Raw genomic sequence first — 21176 nt, 5'->3', positions numbered from 1 at the left:
AAGAACTGCATTTTAAACAAAACTATTTGAGCGGTCCAATATCCTTCTCTACTGCTCAGTGTGTCTTCAAATAACATTGGTTTGTATTTGTTGGATTTGCTACAGATGTGTTATTTTGCTAGGCTTATTTTATCAGATCTAACTTGACAGTGCAGTTGCTGTGTGACCTTGTGTGATCAGCAGAAAAAGAGAGCTTAAAGAAGCAGTCCTGAAGGAGGACGGTCTCCTCCCAAATGCTGGCTACCTTGAGAATGGAGAGGACACAAATTGTGCCCTTCTGCTGAAAATGAGTTCTTGTATTTCATTGTTTGCCTTGCATGAAAACTTAGGCTCAACGCAGCAGAAATGAGTTGGTTATGGTGACGAGCTATTGTTCAAGTCTTAGTCTTGATCTTTTTATTATGAAACGTTACAACAAAGGAAATATACCTGAATTAATTATTGTGAAAAGCATATGTTAAAGCCAATAATCATTTAAACATTGCACTTGGTTAACATTTGTAAAAAGATATTTTGTGACAAGGAGTCTCATAGATTACTTTGGTAGGCAAGGATTTTGTGTTGGTTACCCACCCTGTGACAAACCCTCGGGGTCGAACATTTTATTGTTGAGAATAGTTGTGCTATTTTGCCAAGGTATGAATATTGTTTTTGCCAACTGTAATTTGTTCATAGTAATAATGTTATTACTACTGGGGGGGGGGGAGGGGGGCTTTGACTCCACTAAAAGTGTAATGTCCTTGATTGCAAGTTTTGATTGGGAAGAAATTGTATGCGTCTGCTTAAAAAGCAAGCTTGTATTGCACTACCTGCAGTCTGGAAAGGTTTATGCTTGATACAGTACTACCTATTTGGTTACCTAAAAAAGCCTTTGATCAAGGTTGATTATTTATTGTAAAGGGTTTGAACAAAGGCAGTAGGTCTCAATTATTTATTGTGAAAAGTTTATTTTAAAGGCAGCAGACCTTTGAGCGTGCATGGTCGTTACAGTGTGTTAAAGCTTGTCTACAGGATTTTGTTACATGGAATCTCGCAGAATGCTTTAGTAAACAAGGGATTTGGTGTTGAACTCTGACAAACTCTCGGGTTAGAACAATGTACTTTGTAAATCCTTGTTATGCTGTTGTAGGATATTACATATTGTTTTGCCAACTGTAAGTTTGTGCACATTTGTAATTTTATAACCGAATACCAGTACTTGCTTATGCAGAATACAGTAGGCCTGAATTACTTATTGGGATATGTCAGTGATAAAGGTTGTAAGCTTCATTGGGATAGCTGGAAAAAGTTATATCTGGGGTCATAGGTCTGATCTTTTTACTACGACAAATGAAGTAGACAGGAAGTGCTTAATATGAAATTCATATGTTAAAGCCAATAGGTCTTTAAGTGTGGATTGTTGCTCTACTGTATCGGAGCCTGTTGACAGGTATCTAGTTACATAGATTCTCACAGATTACTGTAATAGGTAAGAATTTGCTGTTGGCTTCCCTCTAGGTTTACCCCTCTGACAAGCCCTGCAGACAGAAGAGTTACACTTTGATAATCCTTGTCCACACTTTTAGGAGGGACTGACAATTAATCTGCCAACCCAGATTTTGAGACTCTATGGCTGTGAGTTGCCTTGTGGGGAAAGTGTATGCAGAATTTGAAATGCCTGTGTTATGGTGACAAGTCAGTTATAAAGGCTGTGGGTGTAATTGATTAATTGAGGAAATGTTTGTCAAACGCTATTGGTCTGATATGTTTATTATGAAAGGTTATGGCAAAGGCAGTAAGTCTACTGTGAAACGTGTTTGTTAAAGTTACTATAGGGTAGATTGTCAATGCAGGTTGTTAAATGTTGGGGATATATATTTTGTTAAACAGAATCTCAAAGATTACCGTGGTAAACAAGGGTTCTTACTTTTGATACCTCCACTGACAAACGCTTGGAGTTGGAAATTTGTGAAAATCCTTGTTAGGCTATTTTAAGAGGTGTTGCACGTTTTACTAATTTTCAGTTTGTATATATTTGTGACAATATGACTGTGCGCCTGATGGGGACCAGTTTGTGTGCAAAGAAGGTGCCATCAGTTGGTTGTGTTGACAATCCGATGATGAAGACTATAGGCTTGATTGGTTATTTGGTAAATGGTATATCAGTTGTCATAGGTGTAATCTGTTCATTGTGAATAATTACAAGAACAGTAGAAACTCTGACTAACTTATCATGGAATGAATGTATTAAACCCAGTAGTCATTTAAAGGTGGATTGTTGTACACTGTGTTGAAGGTTGTAGGCTGGTATTTTGTTACATGGAGTCTTGCAGATTAGTTTTGTAAGCAGCAGTTTTATTTTTGGTTACCCCCTCGGATAAACCCTTGAGGTGAAGATTTGCATGGTGATAATTCTTGTTAGACCTTCCTAATAGGAGTTATATATTGTTTTTACAGCAGTAGTTTTATATGTATCAGTTATTTTGCTGTCTCTTTGCCTTACGGGCTACCTTTCTGGAAAGCTGGTGTTTGGTATAGAAGGCCAGGATTGGTGATGGTGAGAAGCCACCAGTAAGGGTTAAAGGCCTGATTGGGTCATTTGGGAAATTTATGTAATATCTGTTTATTTTGAAAAATATGAGAAATATGTAGATCTGCCTTAATTATTGTGACAACTGTGTTGAATCCAATTGGCTTTTAGTGGTGGATTGGCATGACAAATAGTTAAAGACTGTAGATAGGTGTTATGTTAGATGGGATCTCAGAAATTACCAAAATAGGCCATGCCTTTCGTGTTGGGCAACCCTTTGTGACAACCCCAGGAGGTACATTTGCGCTTTGAGAATCATTGCTACGCTGTCTAGGAGAGGTTGTATTCTTGTACATATTTTAATGGCATGACTGTATATTTGATATTACTGGTTGAAAAGTTTGTGCAAAATGTTATTTTATTTTGATGAACTAATTATATAAAAGATATAAGCTGGATTGTTTCATTGGGAAGACATATGTCAGTGGCCACAGGATCTGGTTCTAATGAAATGTATGAGAAATATGGTAGCCTGACTTGTTTATTATGCAACCCGTATGTTAAAACCAATAGGCCTGTACTGGTTGATTGTTATTACACTGCTTTAAAAACGGTTGGCATGTATTGAGTTACATAGATTCTTATACATTACAATACTGGGAAGCGGGCCAGGTGCTGGTTACCTCTCTGACAAAACCCTGTGGATAGATAATTAGCACTCTAATAGTTCTTGATTGTAACCCCTTGGGAGTCTTGTTGGGTGTGGCTGCCTGTCAGGCACTTGTAATAAAAAAATAAAATAAAAAAAAAGCTGCATGCATTTATGTAAAAACATAAAGTGTCTTTGGATCAATCGTCTGCCTGTTTATCATTCGCTTTCGGCTTATCCTCTGTACAGCATACTGCAATGGGCACTGAGTAAGTCCATCTGTGCCCTTGGCTCTAATGCCCTGTGTCTCACTGCATATTTCCTTCTCACATTTGCACATCCACCAAAAATGAGCATGCTCCCTTGTTTGGGCTGGTAGTCAGTCCTTTAGTTCTTGTTTTCCAAATCAAATCAAATCAAATCATTAACATTTATAAAGCGCGCTACTCACCCGTGCGGGTCTCAAGGCGCTAGGGGGGAAAGGGGGGGTTATCGCTGCTCGAACAGCCAAGTCTTTAGGAGTCTCCGGAAAGCGGAGTGGTCCTGGGTGGTCCTGAGGCTGGTGGGGAGGGAGTTCCAGGTCTTGGCCGCCAGGAAGGAGAAAGATCTCCCACCCGCCGTGGAGCGGCGGGTGCGAGGGACGGCAGCAAGTGCGAGGCCAGCGGAGCGGAGGGGGCGGGTGGGGACGTAGAAGCTGAGGCGTCTGTTGAGGTATTCCGGTCCCTTGTTGTGGAGGGCTTTGTGTGCGTGGGTGAGAAGACGGAAGGTGATCCTTTTGCTGACTGGGAGCCAATGCAGGTGTCTCAGGTGTGCGGAGATGTGGCTGTTGCGGGGTACGTCGAGGATGAGGCGGGCCGAGGCGTTTTGGATGCGTTGCAGGCGGTTCTGGAGTTTGGCTGTGGTCCCGGCGTAGAGGGTGTTGCCGTAGTCCAGGCGGCTCGTGACGAGGGCGTGGGTCACGGTTTTTCTGGTGTCGGCGGGGATCCAGCGGAAGATCTTACGGAGCATGCGGAGAGTGAGGAAGCAGGAGTCGTCCCAGGCGGACGGGGTGTTGCCGAGGATGAGGACTTCCGTTTTTTCAGAGTTCAGCTTTAGGCGGCTGAGCCTCATCCAATCTGCGACGTCCTTCATACCCTCTTGTAGGTTGGTCTTGGCGCTGGCGGGGTCCTTGGTGAGGGAGAGTACAAGTTGGGTGTCGTCGGCGTAGGAGGTGATGATGATGTCGTGCTTGCGTACGATGTCGGCGAGGGGGCTCATGTAGACATTGAAGAGTGTCGGGCTGAGCGATGAGCCTTGAGGTACGCCGCAGATGATCTTGGTGGGTTCTGAGCGAAACGGAGGGAGGTAAACTCTTTGGGAGCGGTTAGCGAGGAAGGAGGCGATCCAGTCCAGGGCCTGGCCTTGGATCCCGGTGGAGCGTAGGCGGGTGATTAGGGTGCGGTGACAGACGGTGTCAAAGGCAGCCGAGAGGTCGAGGAGAATGAGGGCGACTGTTTCACCGTTGTCCATCAGGGTTCTGATGTCGTCTGTGACTGAGATGAGGGCGGTTTCCGTGCTGTGGTTGGTTCGGAATCCGGTTTGTGAAGGGTCGAGCAGGTTGTTGTCTTCCAGGAAGGTGGTCAGCTGTTTGTTGACGGTCTTTTCTATTACCTTGGCTGGGAAAGGTAGAAGAGAGATGGGGCGGAAGTTTTTCAGGTCGCTTGGGTCAGCCGTAGGTTTCTTTAGTAGGGCGTTGACTTCAGCGTGCTTCCAGCATTCGGGGAAGGTAGCAGAAGAAAAAGAAGAGTTGATGACGGTCTGGAGGTGCAGGGCGAAGATGTCGTCGGCTTTGTTAAAGATGAAGTGGGGGCAGGGGTCCGAAGGGGCGCCGGAGTGGATAGAGTTCATGATGGATTTGGTTTCTTCCGTGTTGATGTGGGTCCAGTTGTTGAGGGTGATGTCCGGGGAAGCGGGTTCAGTGGTGTATGGTTGGGTCTGGTGTCCGAAGCTGTCGTGGAGGTCGCTGATCTTGCGATGGAAGAAAGTGGCGAGGGATTCGCACAAATCCTGTGAGGGCGTGACGGCGCTGGCGCTGGGGTTGGAGAACTCTTTGACGATGCTGAAGAGTTCTCTGCTGTTGTGGCTGTTTTTGTCTAGTCTGTCGGTGAAAAAGTTCCTTTTGGCAGTGCGGATCAGGTGGTGGTGTTCGCGTGTAGCGTTCTTGAGGGCGGTCATGTTGTCAGCGGTGTGGTCCTTGCGCCAGGCCTTCTCAAGCGCACGACAAGTTTTCTTTGATTCTTTGAGGGTGTCAGAGAACCAGAGAGGTTTTTTGGTGTTGGTCTGTCGATGCGTGCGTTTGAGGGGAGCAAGGTTGTCAGCGCAGTTGGAGATCCAGTTTGTGAGGTTGAGAGCTGCGTCGTTGGGGTCGGTGGTGAGGGTGGGTTGGTTGGCGGCGAGAGCGGAGAAGAGTTGCTCTTCAGGGATCTTGTTCCACTGTCGATGAGGGATGGGTTGAGTGCGGAGGTGGGAGGTCTCGCGTCGGAATGTGAAGTGGACGCAGCTGTGGTCGGTCCAGTGTAGGGCAGAGGTGTGGCTGAAGAATTGTTCCATTGTTTCTTTTTAAAAATCCTTTAATTTCTTTCCTCTGTCTCCTTTTTTAAATTGTTTTTAAGAACATGAATCAGCTGCCCAGGCTCCTTTCTTGTTGCTTTTCTCCTCTGCAGTGTGATGCATCCTTTGTGGCCACTATTCATTAATTGAATGGCCACCTTGGATTGGTATTGCTGTTAGTGTATCATCGCGTTACCATTAAACTATGGTCAACATGGTTATAAGCATTGTTGGCCCTGTGTGATCAGTATGCAGTGATACTCCATACATTTTCGCATTTCAAAAGGGTCGTCCAGTGCAATAGTTACTAAACCATCTTGGAATGATATTGTGCATAGTGTAGCATTGTTTTTACCTCGCCGGAATTTCCAGCTTGTGGCTTCTGGCAGCTATGTTGGAACTGTAAAACTAGGGCACACTACATACAGTACCACTGCAAGTGGCCAGCTGCTATGCAGTTTTCTTTTTGTATGGAAAGTATATGACCACCAAATTTAGGTGGTGCCATGTTTTCTCTCATTAGTACTTCTTTTCTTTTCATTTATCATCCATATGATTGCTGTTTGGTTTTTATTACAGATGTATAAGAGGGTAAAAGCAAAAATGAAATAGTGGATGGATGAATGAGTGCATGTAAGATAACTTATTGACATCATAAGCTCATCAGTGACTGAAGAGACATTTTCAGTTACATGTCACAGCTATTGGCATTGCTGATGCTGTTTGCATGTGACTTATTGTTTTAAAAAAGGAACAGATCTTTAAGAGCAGTGATTGTGTGGTAATTTGAGATTTTTTGGTGATTTTTTATTTCACTTTTAAACGGTAGTTAAACACGTCTTAAAGGCGACATAATTCTTTTCAATGAAATTCATTTCAAACAACTAATTCAGGTATTGCCAATTCTTTTGAAAAAAAACACACTTGATGCTAAAGAGGAGTTCATTGAGTTTGAGTTATTGCCTGCTTTCCTTTCCTTAAACTAATTTCACCCTTAAAACCCACACTACTATTTTGATAGACAAGACATAGTTTGTTTTTGACTAATTTCCTTTATTGCTTAGTACTCTCCATATATAGGATTAGTTTTAGGCTTCTTTCTCTATCAAATTCTTCTCTTCAAGAAGTTCATGCCAACAAACAGATCTACTGTGATTTATCCCTACATAACTTGGAGAATAAACAGAGGCAGCATATTATTACCATGGATCCAGAAACAAATGCATACCTTCAAATGAACCAAAATGAGGCGGCTCATTACATCCTTTGTTTTCATGACCTTGTTGCATGTTCCTCATAGATGATGTTTGATATGGTGAGGGTCCCCTCTTGTTATACAGAAAAAAGAAAAAAAATTCAGTGAATACTTCACAACACAAAATTTTTTCAATGCATCAGTTTAAAAAAAAAAAAATTCACAATGGTCCTGGAGTCAACTAATTAAGTTGATTGATGAATCCACAGTCTTTTTATTCCAAATCTGATTCACAATACATAGTCTGTGATCCACAGGTTATAATCCTTCCAGCTCATAGATGATGTTGCCTTTTCAGCACCCCACACGCTTGTATCAGCCATGAGTAGCTTTAGCTTTTTACAACTGTAGTCCCTTAGTTTTCCAGAAATTACCAGGTGGATCATGCAGCACTAGGCTCCATAAAAGAAGCATGAATTGGTCACTTAAGTTGCACATCGCCATCCAATAAAACTATCGAATTGTGTGGAAAATGCTACCTTTCTTTTTGTGTTTTGCTCTCTTTTTGCCATGGTTTCAATGTTTGTAGTGTTTGTGCAGGAAAATGGCAACTCAATAGGCTTTCCTTTCCAATTCATTGGTCTTCAAATCATAAACTAAACCCTACCTGAAAAAATAAAATGTGTCTGGCCTACTCAGGTGGTGTAATCTACTTACATGTTTAGATGTGAATGTTAATTACTGCTTGTATATCGCATGCTTGTCAAGTACCATTTGTTTGAGGCTAAACGTGAGAACAGGAGAATAATCCATTGGTGCATATCCTTCCTACACAGGCAGTAGCAACATTGTAAGTTTCCCAAGTGCATACACGAAAAGGACAGGGACTGCACATGCAGCAATACTGCAAGCTTTCTGTTAAACACAGAACATATACTGCAGTCCTACCAACAGTTTAAGTGTGCCTCACCTACAAAACTGGTACACAGCATGCAGCAGCAATGCAGTTTTAACTCATTGACAGGAAAGGTATATCACAGGCAGTAGACTCATTGTGTGAGTACCTTCCCACTACAACTTTGTATGCAAGCAACTGTGATGAGGGACAGAAGCCTGCTGCAAGGCTCATATCCTTGACAACGCACTGCAGAAAAGATGGGCGTAGGGACCTTCAGGGTAGTTGTCTGCCTTTAACAGTGTATGCAGGCTATTTGGTGTGTTCAGAGCTGCCTTTCCAGTGCATGGCTAGGGATCTGCTGCAGTGTGTTTTCCATGTTTACTTAACAATTAGTGGACCCTCATATTTTTTCTAATCGTATTGTTCATCCCCTCATTCAGACATATGTAATCCTTTCACATGTCTGCAGCAGAATAGTGTGAAATATTAAACTCACCGGGTTGACATTTCCTCCATGGATTTATCAAATAATTTCTTTGCCCCAGAAGGAGTTTGCACATGAACACATCAACCAGTTCTGCATCCTATCCCTTCTTTGTTTAAATCGCCGCTTGTGGTATGTTTTCAGAAATACTTGCTTTAATTATTCCTTCCCACTACGTTTATTGTTCCTCAGTGATATTTGAAACTTTGTTAGACATTCTTGATACACAGTTTGACCTAAACATTTTCTGTTGAAGGCAAATACTTCTGACCCCAGGGTCAGTGAACGTAAGGCCCTTTCTGTTTGTCAGGCATTCATAATTTTTGAACTAAATAAGTTGGTCCTTCACACCTGTTCATCCCTGTTACCCAATATGGTTTCTGCATTTTATATGGGCCAGTTTATTAACCTTCCATCTTGCTTTCCCCCTCGGTATCCAATAAAGAAGAAACCTCTGGATAGCACTCCCCCAGGCCTGCTTTGTCATCCCATATCAGCAGCATGCACCAGGATCTTTGTAGGCTTTGCTGCAGCTACAAAGGGCAAACCATTTTGGATTGTTTCAACATTTGTACCAAGATCTGCTATGTCTTGGAGGTAAATAGCATACCTGCTCTTTCTACCTGTTTCCATTGCTGCTTCCACTCTTCTGCCCAGAGGCATCCTGGTTATAGACAAGTGTTAGTGGGCTGCTTGCTCATCCCTTCTTACTTTTTGAGTATCACTACTGCTTCATGTCTCAAGCATCCAGTGTCAGTTGTTTTGACTAAAGTGTTGCATGACTTTTGTTAAAGAGCACTACTCAGTCCCAATCCCAGGTACTGCTCCAAGACTCATAGATAAGGGGAGAAATCTCTGGGAAGATTATTGATCAGAAAAAGTTGCTTACCTCAGTAACATTATTTCTGGTGGATACATAATCTTCTTGCAGATTCCTTACTGCCCTCCCTTCTCCCTGATGGGCTAGTGCTTTTATTAATAGGATCCCATTGCAATGTTTGTTGCTGTTGTGGCCCTCGGTTCCTCTTTGTATACCTAGGTGGGGTGTGGCAAAAATATCTGGAACTAGTGCCAGTGCACTGGTTGGTGCCAAATGTACTACAGTGATGTTCCTTTTGGAGGCTGAAGCTCACAAGTTTTCTTCATAAGGTGGGAAATCTTTGGGAAGATTAGGTATCCTTTATAAATATCGTTACCAAAAGGTAAGTAACTTTTTTAGCTAGTCCATGCCCCACATGAAAGAAATGAAAGACCCAGTTGCTGAAGACTAGGCAGTACATTTACGAGGACAGGTCCAGTTACTCACTTTGGCATGCAAAAAGGGCCTTCACCAGCCACTATAAACAAACTATACCACCACTGTCAGTCTTTCTTGTGCAAAAACAGTAGACACTTTCAAAAGGAGGGGCTATTCTTTGAGTGTCACTCCTGACCTCAGTGCTGCGCTCTGAAGTCCCATACCATCACTGGAGTGGCCGGATCGGTGATTGTTGTGGATGCTGAGGCAAAAAATAAAAGCACTCTCTTGCATAAATCTAAACACATGGCCCGGACTGGATACATGCTTGACAGACTCATGTAGTGACTTTTATGTCCCACCAGTTGTGCTATGGAGGATGAGGTGCACTTGCTGAATCAGTATTTCAACAATTTATGCAAATAGAAAGTTGATCCTGGATCACAGTTGATGATTATATTTCAATGATGTCCTCACTGTGTTGTACAATGCAGGATGGCAGAAAAATAGTCCTGGCTCCCCACTGTATGATGATTATGGGACAGCCAGGTAACCACGTTTTATATTGGTCCTGATCCCTATAATATTATTAGTGATGCAGATGTTGCCGGCTTAAGATTGAAACTGGAGATTAAAATAGCTGATGAAATGCAGCTACAGTGTAATTAGACCTTTTTATTTTTAGAGTCCCAGAACATGCAATCAATAGGTGAGATTTCTATCTATTCTTATGGAGTACTGTTTAAGCATTATGCTAATGACTGCATGGATTCACAAATAACTGTCAGCTTTCTTTTAATGATAGTCCAAAGACCATCTATTGCCATTCTATCATGAATTATCCTTTTAATTTTGAAGTCCTTTTTTAGGGTCGAGCACGCGCAAACGCTCTGGATCATGTTGTAATCGCTCTGTGGGCTTCTATCCACGCCCATGTCATGCCACTCAATTTCATTAGTTTGTGGGCTTGCCTTTTAAAAATCGACTGATTACATTTGTGAAAGGCATGCATACGTCATGCCTTTTCCAGTGTTTAGCCCTCCTCGAGCACACCAGTAAACAACTGCAAACATATGAAGCTCTTTGTTTTCAGCTGATTTCTGGACTATATCTTTTCATTCCCTGCGCAGCGCAATCTAGCTGGGCAGAAGTCTAGGGCTTTGCATGACATCGACCCTGTTAAATGGCTAATTGCACTTTTGCTGCTTACATGGATAATTGCACTTTTGTCAGTAACATTTATAATTGCACTTTTGCTGATAAGTTTTACTACGAACAAACTTATTTTTCTTTTTCTGTGACTCCTTCACACTCATGGCGACCATCGGCTCTCATATGTGAAACTGTTTTATGTTTCGTTATTAGCTTGTGGCAAGAAAAGTCCTGTTAGGAGTTTACAACACTAATAGCTCTAAAGTGAGCAAACGCGAGACCCGTAGCATTGCACATGCTTATTATATATTTTTTTTCTCTAGTCCTCATAAGAGACGGGAAGCACACATGCATTGTGGTACGACCAGGGCAGTTACCCTTATAGGGTTGCCCTGCCAATGGGTCTCCTTCATCATATTGAAGTTTCCAGGGTGCCACTCTGTACTCCTTTGCATGTTATTTTTACCTTAGTCCTTGGACCGTTATATCGTCAAATATCTTTGAAAGCTATCCCACATCTTTATTCTTTTCTGAGTCCCGTCCGCACAGTCCAATCTGCAAATCCTCGTTGCTGATCTGACCCAGTCTGACACATTTGGCGCCTCAGTTGAAAGCCATTTCCTACATATCTCCCTACGTGCCACCACCAACATAAAAATTAATTGTGAGCATGATTTCCCCAATTTAATACTGAGCGTGCCATTCACTTTCACATAGCTTTATTCGGTTACTTTCAACCATAAAAGCAAACAACCAACAATTGAATAAAAAAAGAAAAAGAAGTTTAGTTAAAAAAAGGGATAAGAATAAAATAGAATAACATATGTTCAACCTTAAAACACATAAAATTGCATTCCATCAAGAATGCGCCTGACCCACTAATATCTGTCATTTAAATTAAACATAGGGTTTTATTTCAGTCTTAGGTGCATAGTTAAAATTTAGCAGCTAAAATAATTTGTTCCTCATCATCATTTTTTCCCCAGGGTACTGATACGAATATGCCAAGCAGCTACAATATACTTGCTAACCGCAGAAGATAAAGAGAGGGAAGTATCCCTCATCATGATCCTCAAGGCAGCCATTCATCGCAATAGCGAATATAACCAGAGCCAAGCTTACCTTAATCTCTCACTTAAGCATATCTGATTGAATCTTACCCACTCCTTGCCAGAAGGATTGGATCCTCGGGCACTGCCAGAATAGATGTATGTCATCAGCTTCCTCCATACCACACTCCAGGCAGCACCTTCTGTTTTGTCCTCCTATCTTCATTAGTCTCTTCGGAGACCAGTATACCCTATAAACTGTAAACAGATGATTTCTCCTTAACTGAGCTGATTTGATCACTTGCCAAAGTGTAGACATAGATACTTGCCAAATATCAGTTAACTCCAACTCCAACATATCCGCCTTCCACTTCAGTGTTAACGGTCAGTCTTCCTCTTATGTCAGCATCCAATACCACTTAGATACTTCTTTCTTCTGTGAGATCGGCCCCTGTAGTTTCTTTTCACTGTCAACATCTCCAGTACTGAAGTCCTGTTGAGTTCCTGCCCAGCTTGCTAATTGATAATATTTAAACTTTGACATTTTCCTTCCTGTAAGTTGGTCAAGCTCCTCCCATGTTACTAATGCCCCCTCATTTTGCAACTGTCCCCACATTGTTACACCAGCATTTTTTTAGTGGGAGAGTTAGATATCTCGTAGGCACTTTGGTGAGCCTGGAGAATTCCATATTGGACCAAAAAAGCTACAATATGGGATTTTTAACATCTCCTAACTTGTACCCAGATTTTACATGCCAAAATTAATATCTTTACTCTGATCTTCTTAAAATATTTAGGGTGGCCAAATTTAAATAGGAAGTTTGCACTTCCTCCCTCTTGTTTTTCAGTAAGCACATGCTATAAGGGGGAGGTCTGCTGACAATTTGCTCGTAACAACCACCAAACATTTTTTAGTTGGAAAGTCTGGCAGCGCAATTCCTCAGTCAACCTTTTTTTCCTTAATTTTTTCCTAGCAATACACACCCCTTTATGAACCCATACAAAACTATTTATTTCTCGTTGACGCTTGTTAAACCAGCATGTTTTAACCTCAAGTGGGATAGTATTGAAAATATATGTAAACTTTGGTAGTATCGTCATTTTTACTATGTTGCACCTCCCAGTAAATGAGTGGAAGATATGCCCATGACTTTAGGAGCCTCTTTGTTTCTGTAACTAATTTTTTTAAGTTAATTTGTGCCATCTGATTTATATCCTTGACCACTTGTATCCCTAAATATCTGATTTCATTTTTCTCCAGTGAACTGCAATGGTCATTGTTCCAACACATTAATTCAGTCTTCTGTTGATTTATTTGGTACCAGGTAGCCTCCCAAAATCCTTCATAATCTTTTATGTCACTGAAAGGGCGCTCCTACTATCCTGAGTAAAGATCATCAAATCGTCTGCGTATAATACAACATTCTTCTCCCAGTGTTGATATTTAAATGGGGTAATCTGTTTTTCCTCCCTCAACAGAACTGACAAAGGTTCAGTGTATAAATTGAAGAGTAAGGGTGACCTTTCTGTATTTGAATCCTATCTGTCAGACTACCGTTAACCAGGACTCTAGCCTCCGGATGATTATAAATTGCCTTAATTGCATAAAGAAAACGCTTCCCCAATCCACAACGGTTGATAGCTGCATACAAAAAAAGGCCATCATATGCTATTGAAGACTTTTGCAGCGTCAAAAGCCATTATAGTCAGGGGGTAAACTTTCTTCTGTTGCCACATCTATAGCTGCTTTTAAGTCGTGTGTCAATTCTTGCAACTGTCTCCCTCTCATAAACCCTTTTTGATCCACTTGTATCAGGCTCTCTGATACTTTCTCCAACCTTCTAGCCAAAATCTGGGTGTATATTTTATAATCATAATTCAGCAGAGATATAGGCCTATATGCCTCACTGGTTTAAGGGTGTTTCCTTAGTTTTAAGAGTATGGTAATTACAGCTTCATCCCAAGATCTTGGCTGAGCACTGGTGCCATTATATATGGCGTACAGCAGCGTACTCATGAACGGTGTTAGCTCCTCACTTAATACTCTGTAGAGTTCACTTGGCAGGGAGTCTGGTCCTGGGGCTTTCCCCCTTCTCAACTCCTTCATTGCTTTACTTATTTCCACCGGGCTTATCTCTTGGTTGAAATCTTGTTGTTGAGCTAACTGTAAGGTGGGAAGGTTTATTGCCTGAAGCCAAGTGACTATCTCCTCTTCTGAGATTGTAATCCTGTCTGAATATGAGTTGAAAAAAACTCAAAAAATCCTGTGGTATACTTTGCTCATCTAAGCAGCGTTCCCCTGTCTCTTTTTATAACTATTTACATAACCACATTCTTTGTCCTTTCTACCCTGGTTTTCCAAGCAAGCATCTTACTGCACCCCGCCCCATACTCATAGTGGGCCATCTTACTTTCACACAAACCTCTCGTTAGTCAACCAGCTCTTCTCTTTCCTCTCTAAGTCTATTAATACAATTATTCTGTTCCTGATCCTGGCATAATTCCAGTTCCTTTTGACATATTCCTATCCTGTCTTCTAGCGCCTTCACTCTAGACTCATGAGCCTTCCTATTAAAAGCTGCACTGCTTATTATCCTACCCCTGATATAAGCTTTATAGGTATCCCAAACCACATTAATAGGTGCAGATCCTTCATTCACCTGAAAGAATTTTAATGGTTGACTACAGACAGATCATTGAATAGTGTCTTAACTACAGTCCACATTCTCTGTCCTGCTTCCCCTTCTAGCTCAACTTCCAGCACCACCGCCGAATGGTCAGAGAGATGTTCTGGCAGATGTATCACCTCTTTTACTTTAGGTGCCAACTTCCTACTTATCAAAAGCAAATCTATTCTGGAGTAATGCCCATATTTCTGATACCCTCAGGCTCCAATCCCACAGTAGCTACGCACAGCCCTCTTTCATTTGTCAAATTAAGTCCTGAACCTCCGTAGGGTCTCTTTTTATTGTTCCACATAATCTTAAGAGTCACTGGGAATTTCAAACTAACCACCATGCCTAAGGATCTGAGTTCCTGTATAAATTTCCCTAATTCCCATTGTCGAGCTTGTGTCACTTTGGAAATATCTTGCCTGATCCTGAAGGTTATCGCTCCCTTCTTAAAACAGTTAACTCTTAAAGCTTCCACGAGGACCTGCTCTTTTATTGCGTAAGTCTTGAAATTAGCCAGTATCTTCCTCGGTTTCTTTCTCACAGGGTTCCTTTTAAAAGAGTCTCAATGGATCCTCTGAAAATCTGCCTCCAGGTCCACTGAAGCTCTTGATGGAATATGTTCCTTTATCAGGCCCACCACAAATACTTTTAAATCTCCTCCTTCCAGACCTTCTGGCAATTAATATTCTAATATTGTTCCTCCTTGCCTCTATTTTATCTCGTAGATCTTTTTCATTAGGTTTTAGTACTTGAATCTCCCCTCAATTGGTTTCAGTCTCTTTACCTAAACCATCAATGGCGGCCTCTATTTTACCTGTCCTCTCTGATAATTCACCCATTTTCTTCTCCAAATTCTCACATGTCCTTTGAATTTTCTCCTGGTTCCTTTCTGAAGTTGCAAATTTCTGTTTTTTTTGCATTGTGAGCACACCTAATAGTGTTTCTATACCAGCACCGTTCTCTGTCTGTGTTCTGGGTACCTGTGTCCGATAATGGCTGCTTTTGCAATTTTTTTATCCCTTCATCCGCCTGTTCAAGGGAGACCTGACCCGAGACTTGAAATTTATTTGTGGAGGTAAGAAGACACCCACTTCCCGCAAGTGCGTCTAGGGAGCGTGGCATATTTTGTAATGATTATATACTCTGTCTTTTCTGCTTTTTTCCTGGACCTTAAAAAAAGAGCGAAGAGAAGGAGTAATTTTCAGTCTTCCATCTTTATTTACTTATGTACTTCACTTCTTCCCCTCTACTATACTTTTATTTTTTGGTTTATTTTGCTAATTGGGCCACCTCCTTTTCTCCCCTCAAACATGCACCTTTCTTGAGTTCAAACAAGGTCCTTTTTGTCCCTATCGAGGGCTCTTTCCTTCTCCTCCTACCTCTCAGGTCATAGCACGTTCCCTACACTTTCCCACTTTCTTTTAACACAATATCTTGTTTTACCTTGAATGTTGCAGAAGGAGAGCCAGTCTCTACCAGTACTTTTTCAGTCCTCCTCCTGGGGGACATGGATTTGAACCTAGAAAGCTCCCTCTCCCGCTCGTTGCTCCTTCTTCGTATCCTACAGCCAGTGCTTCATCTGCCTCTGCCCCTGAAGGTCAGCTGAGGTGCAGCACGCCGCTCCCTGCAGATCTCCCGGGCTGCTCTTCCCACAGCTCCCATCACTTCCGACGTCATCATCTCCGTCACACTCCTGCAACCCGTGCATCCAGTAGGTAAAAAATGGGATTAGGTTGCGTTCCCTGGCATGCTCCTCATAGTGTTCCCATCATGCCCGTAGCTACTGGGCCCAGCGCCCCGCGGCCAGCTCCTTAGATAGCCACCAAGTTCCCCACTGCTAACCCTGTTGTATTGCAAATACTTGTTCGAAATTATATCTGTTATGGTTCTACATTATTTAGAAATGCTAGGGTGTTCCTCAAAAGGACTAACACTTACACAAAGTTGGTATGCAATGGAAGTAATAATTACTTAACTTGGAGTAACAATTCTATTTCTTTCTGGAAATTCTGTCACCTTCTTTTCTTCCCTAATGAAATACCTTCAATTTTAATTCCTTGATAGCAGTTTGTCAGAGAGTAACATTCCCAACTACCTTAAGTTGTGCGAGGAGTGCCATATGTAAAAGGGAGTTTTTCCATTTGTACCAGGCTTTATCTGTGATATGATATGGCTCGATTCCTGTTTATGGGAAAGACACTCTTATGGGGTTTATTTCAAGAGATTGCAAATACTTTGAACATTATTACTCCAAGGTAGGTAACTTCAAGTATATTACTGATCAATGTTGTTTCATTCTTAGGTTCCTACCTTAAGTACATTTCTGTCCCTGTGATAATAAATGCTCTTGTTTATTGTTGTATATGTGTGATAATGTAAACTACCCCGTATTCCTTTTTAAATGGCAATAAATAGAGCCATATGTGCAGCTGTGTAATTGAAAATAATTAACTGCATGTGTTCTCTGCAACACTGGTCAGCATTCAACTTCTTTTCTGGTCAGATCTAGTTGCAAGTAAGAGATGTCAGTGTAAATAAAAATCCGATTTTGCTGTGCAGCTTCATGTTTCCTTAAGATACAATAGTATTTTCACTTCAGTTGAAATACACATTATGTGTACCCACCTAATTTTACCCAGATTTGTTCTCCTGAAGAGAAGGAAGTTGTATGCTTTAAGGTGGAAAACTGAAAAGGGTATTTCTAATTCTTAGTTGTATCTTATTAACACTATGTTCTGACACTTAGTAACTATTCTTGACTGTTTCAATTTCTCTTTTGAATAATTTACTGCTGTCAGCTCTTAGGAGACATACGGACTAAGGTACAGACATTGTTTTTTTGCCTCTTACAGTTTTATAAAATGTTAGGCATAGATGTGCAAGTTTGTGAAATCAACAAAATTGCTAATTGGTATTGTGCTTGCAGAGTCATTTGGTCATATTTGAAATGCACACCACGATTTCAATGTTAGAAGACATGTTGAATGATGGTGGATAATCAAGTGTATTTTATCTGTACTTAGGTTATTTGATTTATTGTTACCTGTGTCAGCTAAATTGTCTTCTTTTTAATAAATGCGTAAAAGTTTATTACCACTAAAAACTGTATTATTTTTTTTATTTTATTTTTTGGTAATGTTAATATAAACTCAGAAATTTAACGAAGCTACTTGCATCGTGTTTTTAGAGTACGACATGCAATGTGTTTTGAAGTTTTTAATTCATTTTTAAAATGTGTTTACTTCAACTTTGGCAATAGGTAAGCAGTGATATTTGCACAAATCTGCCACATGGCACAGCACCTTATTCTGTTTACGCCAGTGCTACTTATCTGCGAGGTTTATTCCCAAAAGGGCTGTGTTTTTCATTATCAAGTAGGTCTAATATGCTTAAATTGCTTGCAAAGTCCATACCTTTGACAAACTTGACATATCACTATATGCTGTTAAAATCTGTTGGTGTGGCCTTACTAACATAATCTCCATACAAAATTTAGCATGGTTTTCTTCATTGCTGGATTTATTTGAATATGTATTAGGTTTACATTGTTATGTAGGTAATTAACTTATTTCACTTGGGAAAACATTAAATTGCCCTTTATACATAATGTGCCTCTGTTTGTGCTTCATTTGGTATTCTTGGTTCCTTAAGTACTTCCATCTTGTATTGCAAGCTTTGACTATCCATCCTTGAAAGACCCTGTAACGAGGTGTAAAAGCTCTAAACATGACTATTCCAGTAGAAACTACGTGATTTGATAGAGACTTCTAGTTGCAGATTCCTTACCTCAGAATTTCCCCAAGGTTTCAGTCTGAATCCAGAGATTTTTCTATGAGCAGTAAACTTGGAGACCATTAGGTGGCATCTGTCGACTCTGTCAGTCGTTTGCGTTGTGGTCGCCAGATATGACATCCGAGGTCGTATATAGGCACCACCCCAGCACGCTGATGTCAGATCTTTTATTTCTGCGGCAGCCTACGTGCAGATCCGGAGAAAAGCTACCCTTACAGCCGCCTTTTGACTGGCTTTTTGACTTTTGTTGCAGTTTTTTTAAAACTTCTGGTGTGTCCAGATGTCGTCCCATAAGGACAGCTTCAAGCCCTGCAACTCATGTCCCCACCGCATGATGTCAGTGACAGATCCACACCCATTGTATTTGTGATGCTTGGAGGGTGACCACGACCCAAAGTCCTGCTCTGACTGCCAGGTTATGAACTCGAAGGCTTTGAGAGAGCGGTCCCTAAAGCTGCTCGCGGCCCTGCGCTTGGCTCTGCATCACTCAGTCTCGGTCGAGAGGAAGGTCTCGATACCGCTCGCAGAGCCATCACCACTCGTCCTCGTTAGACTCCAAATCGTCGGGTCATTCAGGTAGCACAGGAAGAAGTCGAAGAAGCGCAAGCATTCTTCAACTTCATCCCATCAGTCGGACGATGCAACGCAGGAGAAGGAGCATCCCTGCTCTAGGTCTGTTTTCGGAGGCTGTTTGTGGGTTGGCTCTGCGTCTCCCCGAGTTTGCGGGAGCCAGAGCCACCCCTGCCCAGTTACAATAATTTGACCCTTGTCTTTGGGCAGACCGGCCCTGCTGGGGTGCCTTCTGGCCCTGCATGCTCAGAGGGGGCCCTTTTGGTTCCCTACCAGCGGCTTCGACCTCAGCTCAAATGGGGACCTATGGATCCGCTTCTGGACCTGCACCGGCATCGGTCGTACCCTTATGATCGTCCCCTTCGACTGTTCTGACGTTCCCTGGGACCACGGGCAGTGTCGATAACCTACGCATCGGCAACCCTGACACAGAGACGGGGCGGCATCACTCAGCGATGACTCTTACTTCAACGAGGACTCTGGTCCCCACATCGCATGTTGACCCTTATTCCTATGGGTACGACTTCAGTGAGAGTATGGAATTCTAGCTTGAAGACCTAATGGACTGGGCTGAGGAACTGGGCGAAGCCAGCGGTCTTCAATATCTCCCCTGACGCTGGTATGCTTTCGCCCCTTACTGTGGCTACGGAGAATGGGGCTTCCTACTCCATGGTGATGCGGAGAGAGGCCGAGGTCTTTGGCCTCAAGCTGCCTTCTGTTGCTGTCGGAACCACCCTCCTGACTGAGGTACTTCAGCCTGGGGCTTCCACATTGTTAGCAAAGTAGCATCTTTCCGACATAGTTTCCCCCCCCCCCCCCCCCCTCCCACTCTTTTTGCCTGGTGTCAGTATGTTTAGTACACTGGGGTCCTGCTATTCAGAACACCTGTGTCTGCATTCTCTACTCTAAGTTTGGTTGCTTTTAAATATTTACACCCCACAATTGGTATACCGGTACTCCCATGAAAGCCCCTAGCATTTAGTACTTAGGCACACAGGACACTGGAACACCGTGGGGTCCTATGGGCTGCAGCATGTATTACGCCACCCATGGGAGCCTTTGCACATTGTGTCTGCAGTCCTGCCGTTGCAGCCTGCGTGAAATGGTGCATGCACCTTTCACTTCAGATGTAAGGCTTGCCTTATATTGCGGTCACTGCACTTGGACACTGTAAATCACCCTTCTGGTAGGTCCTTTAGCCCAACGGCAGGGTGCATGTCCCTAAGTGTGAGGGTACTCCTGCGTGAGCAGGGTATCCCTACAAACCCCAGACTCCATTCCCTGGGCTTTGTAAATGCGGGAAGCCATTTTAAAGTATGTAGTGGACACTGGTCAACACAAGTGTTCCAACTAAATAATGGCTTCTCCGAACCTAGGTATATTTGAAATCATACCTGTTGCAAACATGCACCTACACTGATTCCAGTGCTAGTTGCATGATCCCATGTACTCTGGGGGTTCTCAGACGATTCCCCCAGTTCTGCCTGTGCAGCTGTACGGGGTCTGGCTGCCAGCCCACGCTGCTGCTGACCCCAGACACTGTTCTGCCTTCCTGCTGATGAGCCTACCTTAAGCAGGGGAAGGCAGAACAAAGGATTTCCTGCAAGGGAGAGGTGTGACCACCTCTCCCTTTGAAATAGGTGTCTCTGGACTGGGGTGGCCTCTGAGAGCCACTAGACTGCTTTGAAGGGCACAATTGGTGCCCTCTTTGCAAACTCCGGTTTGCACCAGTTCAGGAACCCCCGGTTCCCACTCTGTCGTGAAACCACACAAAGAATACTGTAGGTCCCAAGTCCAGCTCCTCCCCTACAGAGGTGTGCAGAGCTGTGCCAGGTGGCTGCTTGATTTTTCCATCTTCAAAACAAGGTGGGCAGAGGCCACTGGAAGCGTCTGACTGGGTAGGCCAGGTGGATGACATCCCTGACCTCCTCTGATAAGTGGGTCCCTACCGCGAGTGACCAACCCACTTTTAGGGTTAGTTAAGGGCTTCCCAAGGGTGGGTCCTCAGATTCGTCGAGCAAGACTCAATTAACTCCCTGCAAGACATCTTCTCCTGGCCTCCGGAATGGCTGCTGGTCCACTTTTGGGACTGAACCAAGACTGTATCCAGTTGGGACGGCTCCCACAGCAGCATTATTTCTCCAGCTCCTGAAAAGTTTCTGCAGCATCCATGGCTGTGCATCCTCCAAGGTCACAAGAACACTGCCTGCATGTAAGAAGCAAGAAGGAATCTCCTTTGGAGTGAAGGAGTCACTCCCCTGCATCCGCAGGCCATGTACAGCAAAAAGGCCCTGCTCACATGTGGTGGTCCTGTGGTCTTCTCCGGGTCCAAATTGGAAGATGGTGGACCCTTGCTGCAGCCACTGGAATGGAACCC

At 42.8% G+C, this 21176-nt stretch overlaps 1 protein-coding gene across 50 annotated transcripts in view; it reads left to right on the top strand.

The window, feature by feature from the left end:
- The window catches only part of CLASP2 (cytoplasmic linker associated protein 2), a 1425897-nt gene that overhangs the window by 1024926 nt on the left and 379795 nt on the right, over positions 1-21176 (top strand). For 33 of the 50 annotated variants that reach the window (XM_069214594.1, XM_069214559.1, XM_069214467.1 and 30 more), the window contains one exon: positions 17236-17259. The exons of the other annotated variants lie outside the window; for them this stretch is intronic. In XM_069214594.1, coding sequence (XP_069070695.1) covers positions 17236-17259 — 24 coding nt within the window. The remainder of the gene's footprint in view (positions 1-17235; positions 17260-21176) is intronic. 50 annotated transcript variants of the gene reach the window in all.

The sequence above is a fragment of the Pleurodeles waltl genome, chromosome 2_1 (assembly GCF_031143425.1).
Source record: "Pleurodeles waltl isolate 20211129_DDA chromosome 2_1, aPleWal1.hap1.20221129, whole genome shotgun sequence".
NCBI lineage: Eukaryota > Metazoa > Chordata > Amphibia > Caudata > Salamandridae > Pleurodeles > Pleurodeles waltl.
This window is presented reverse-complemented; position numbering and strand designations above follow the sequence as displayed.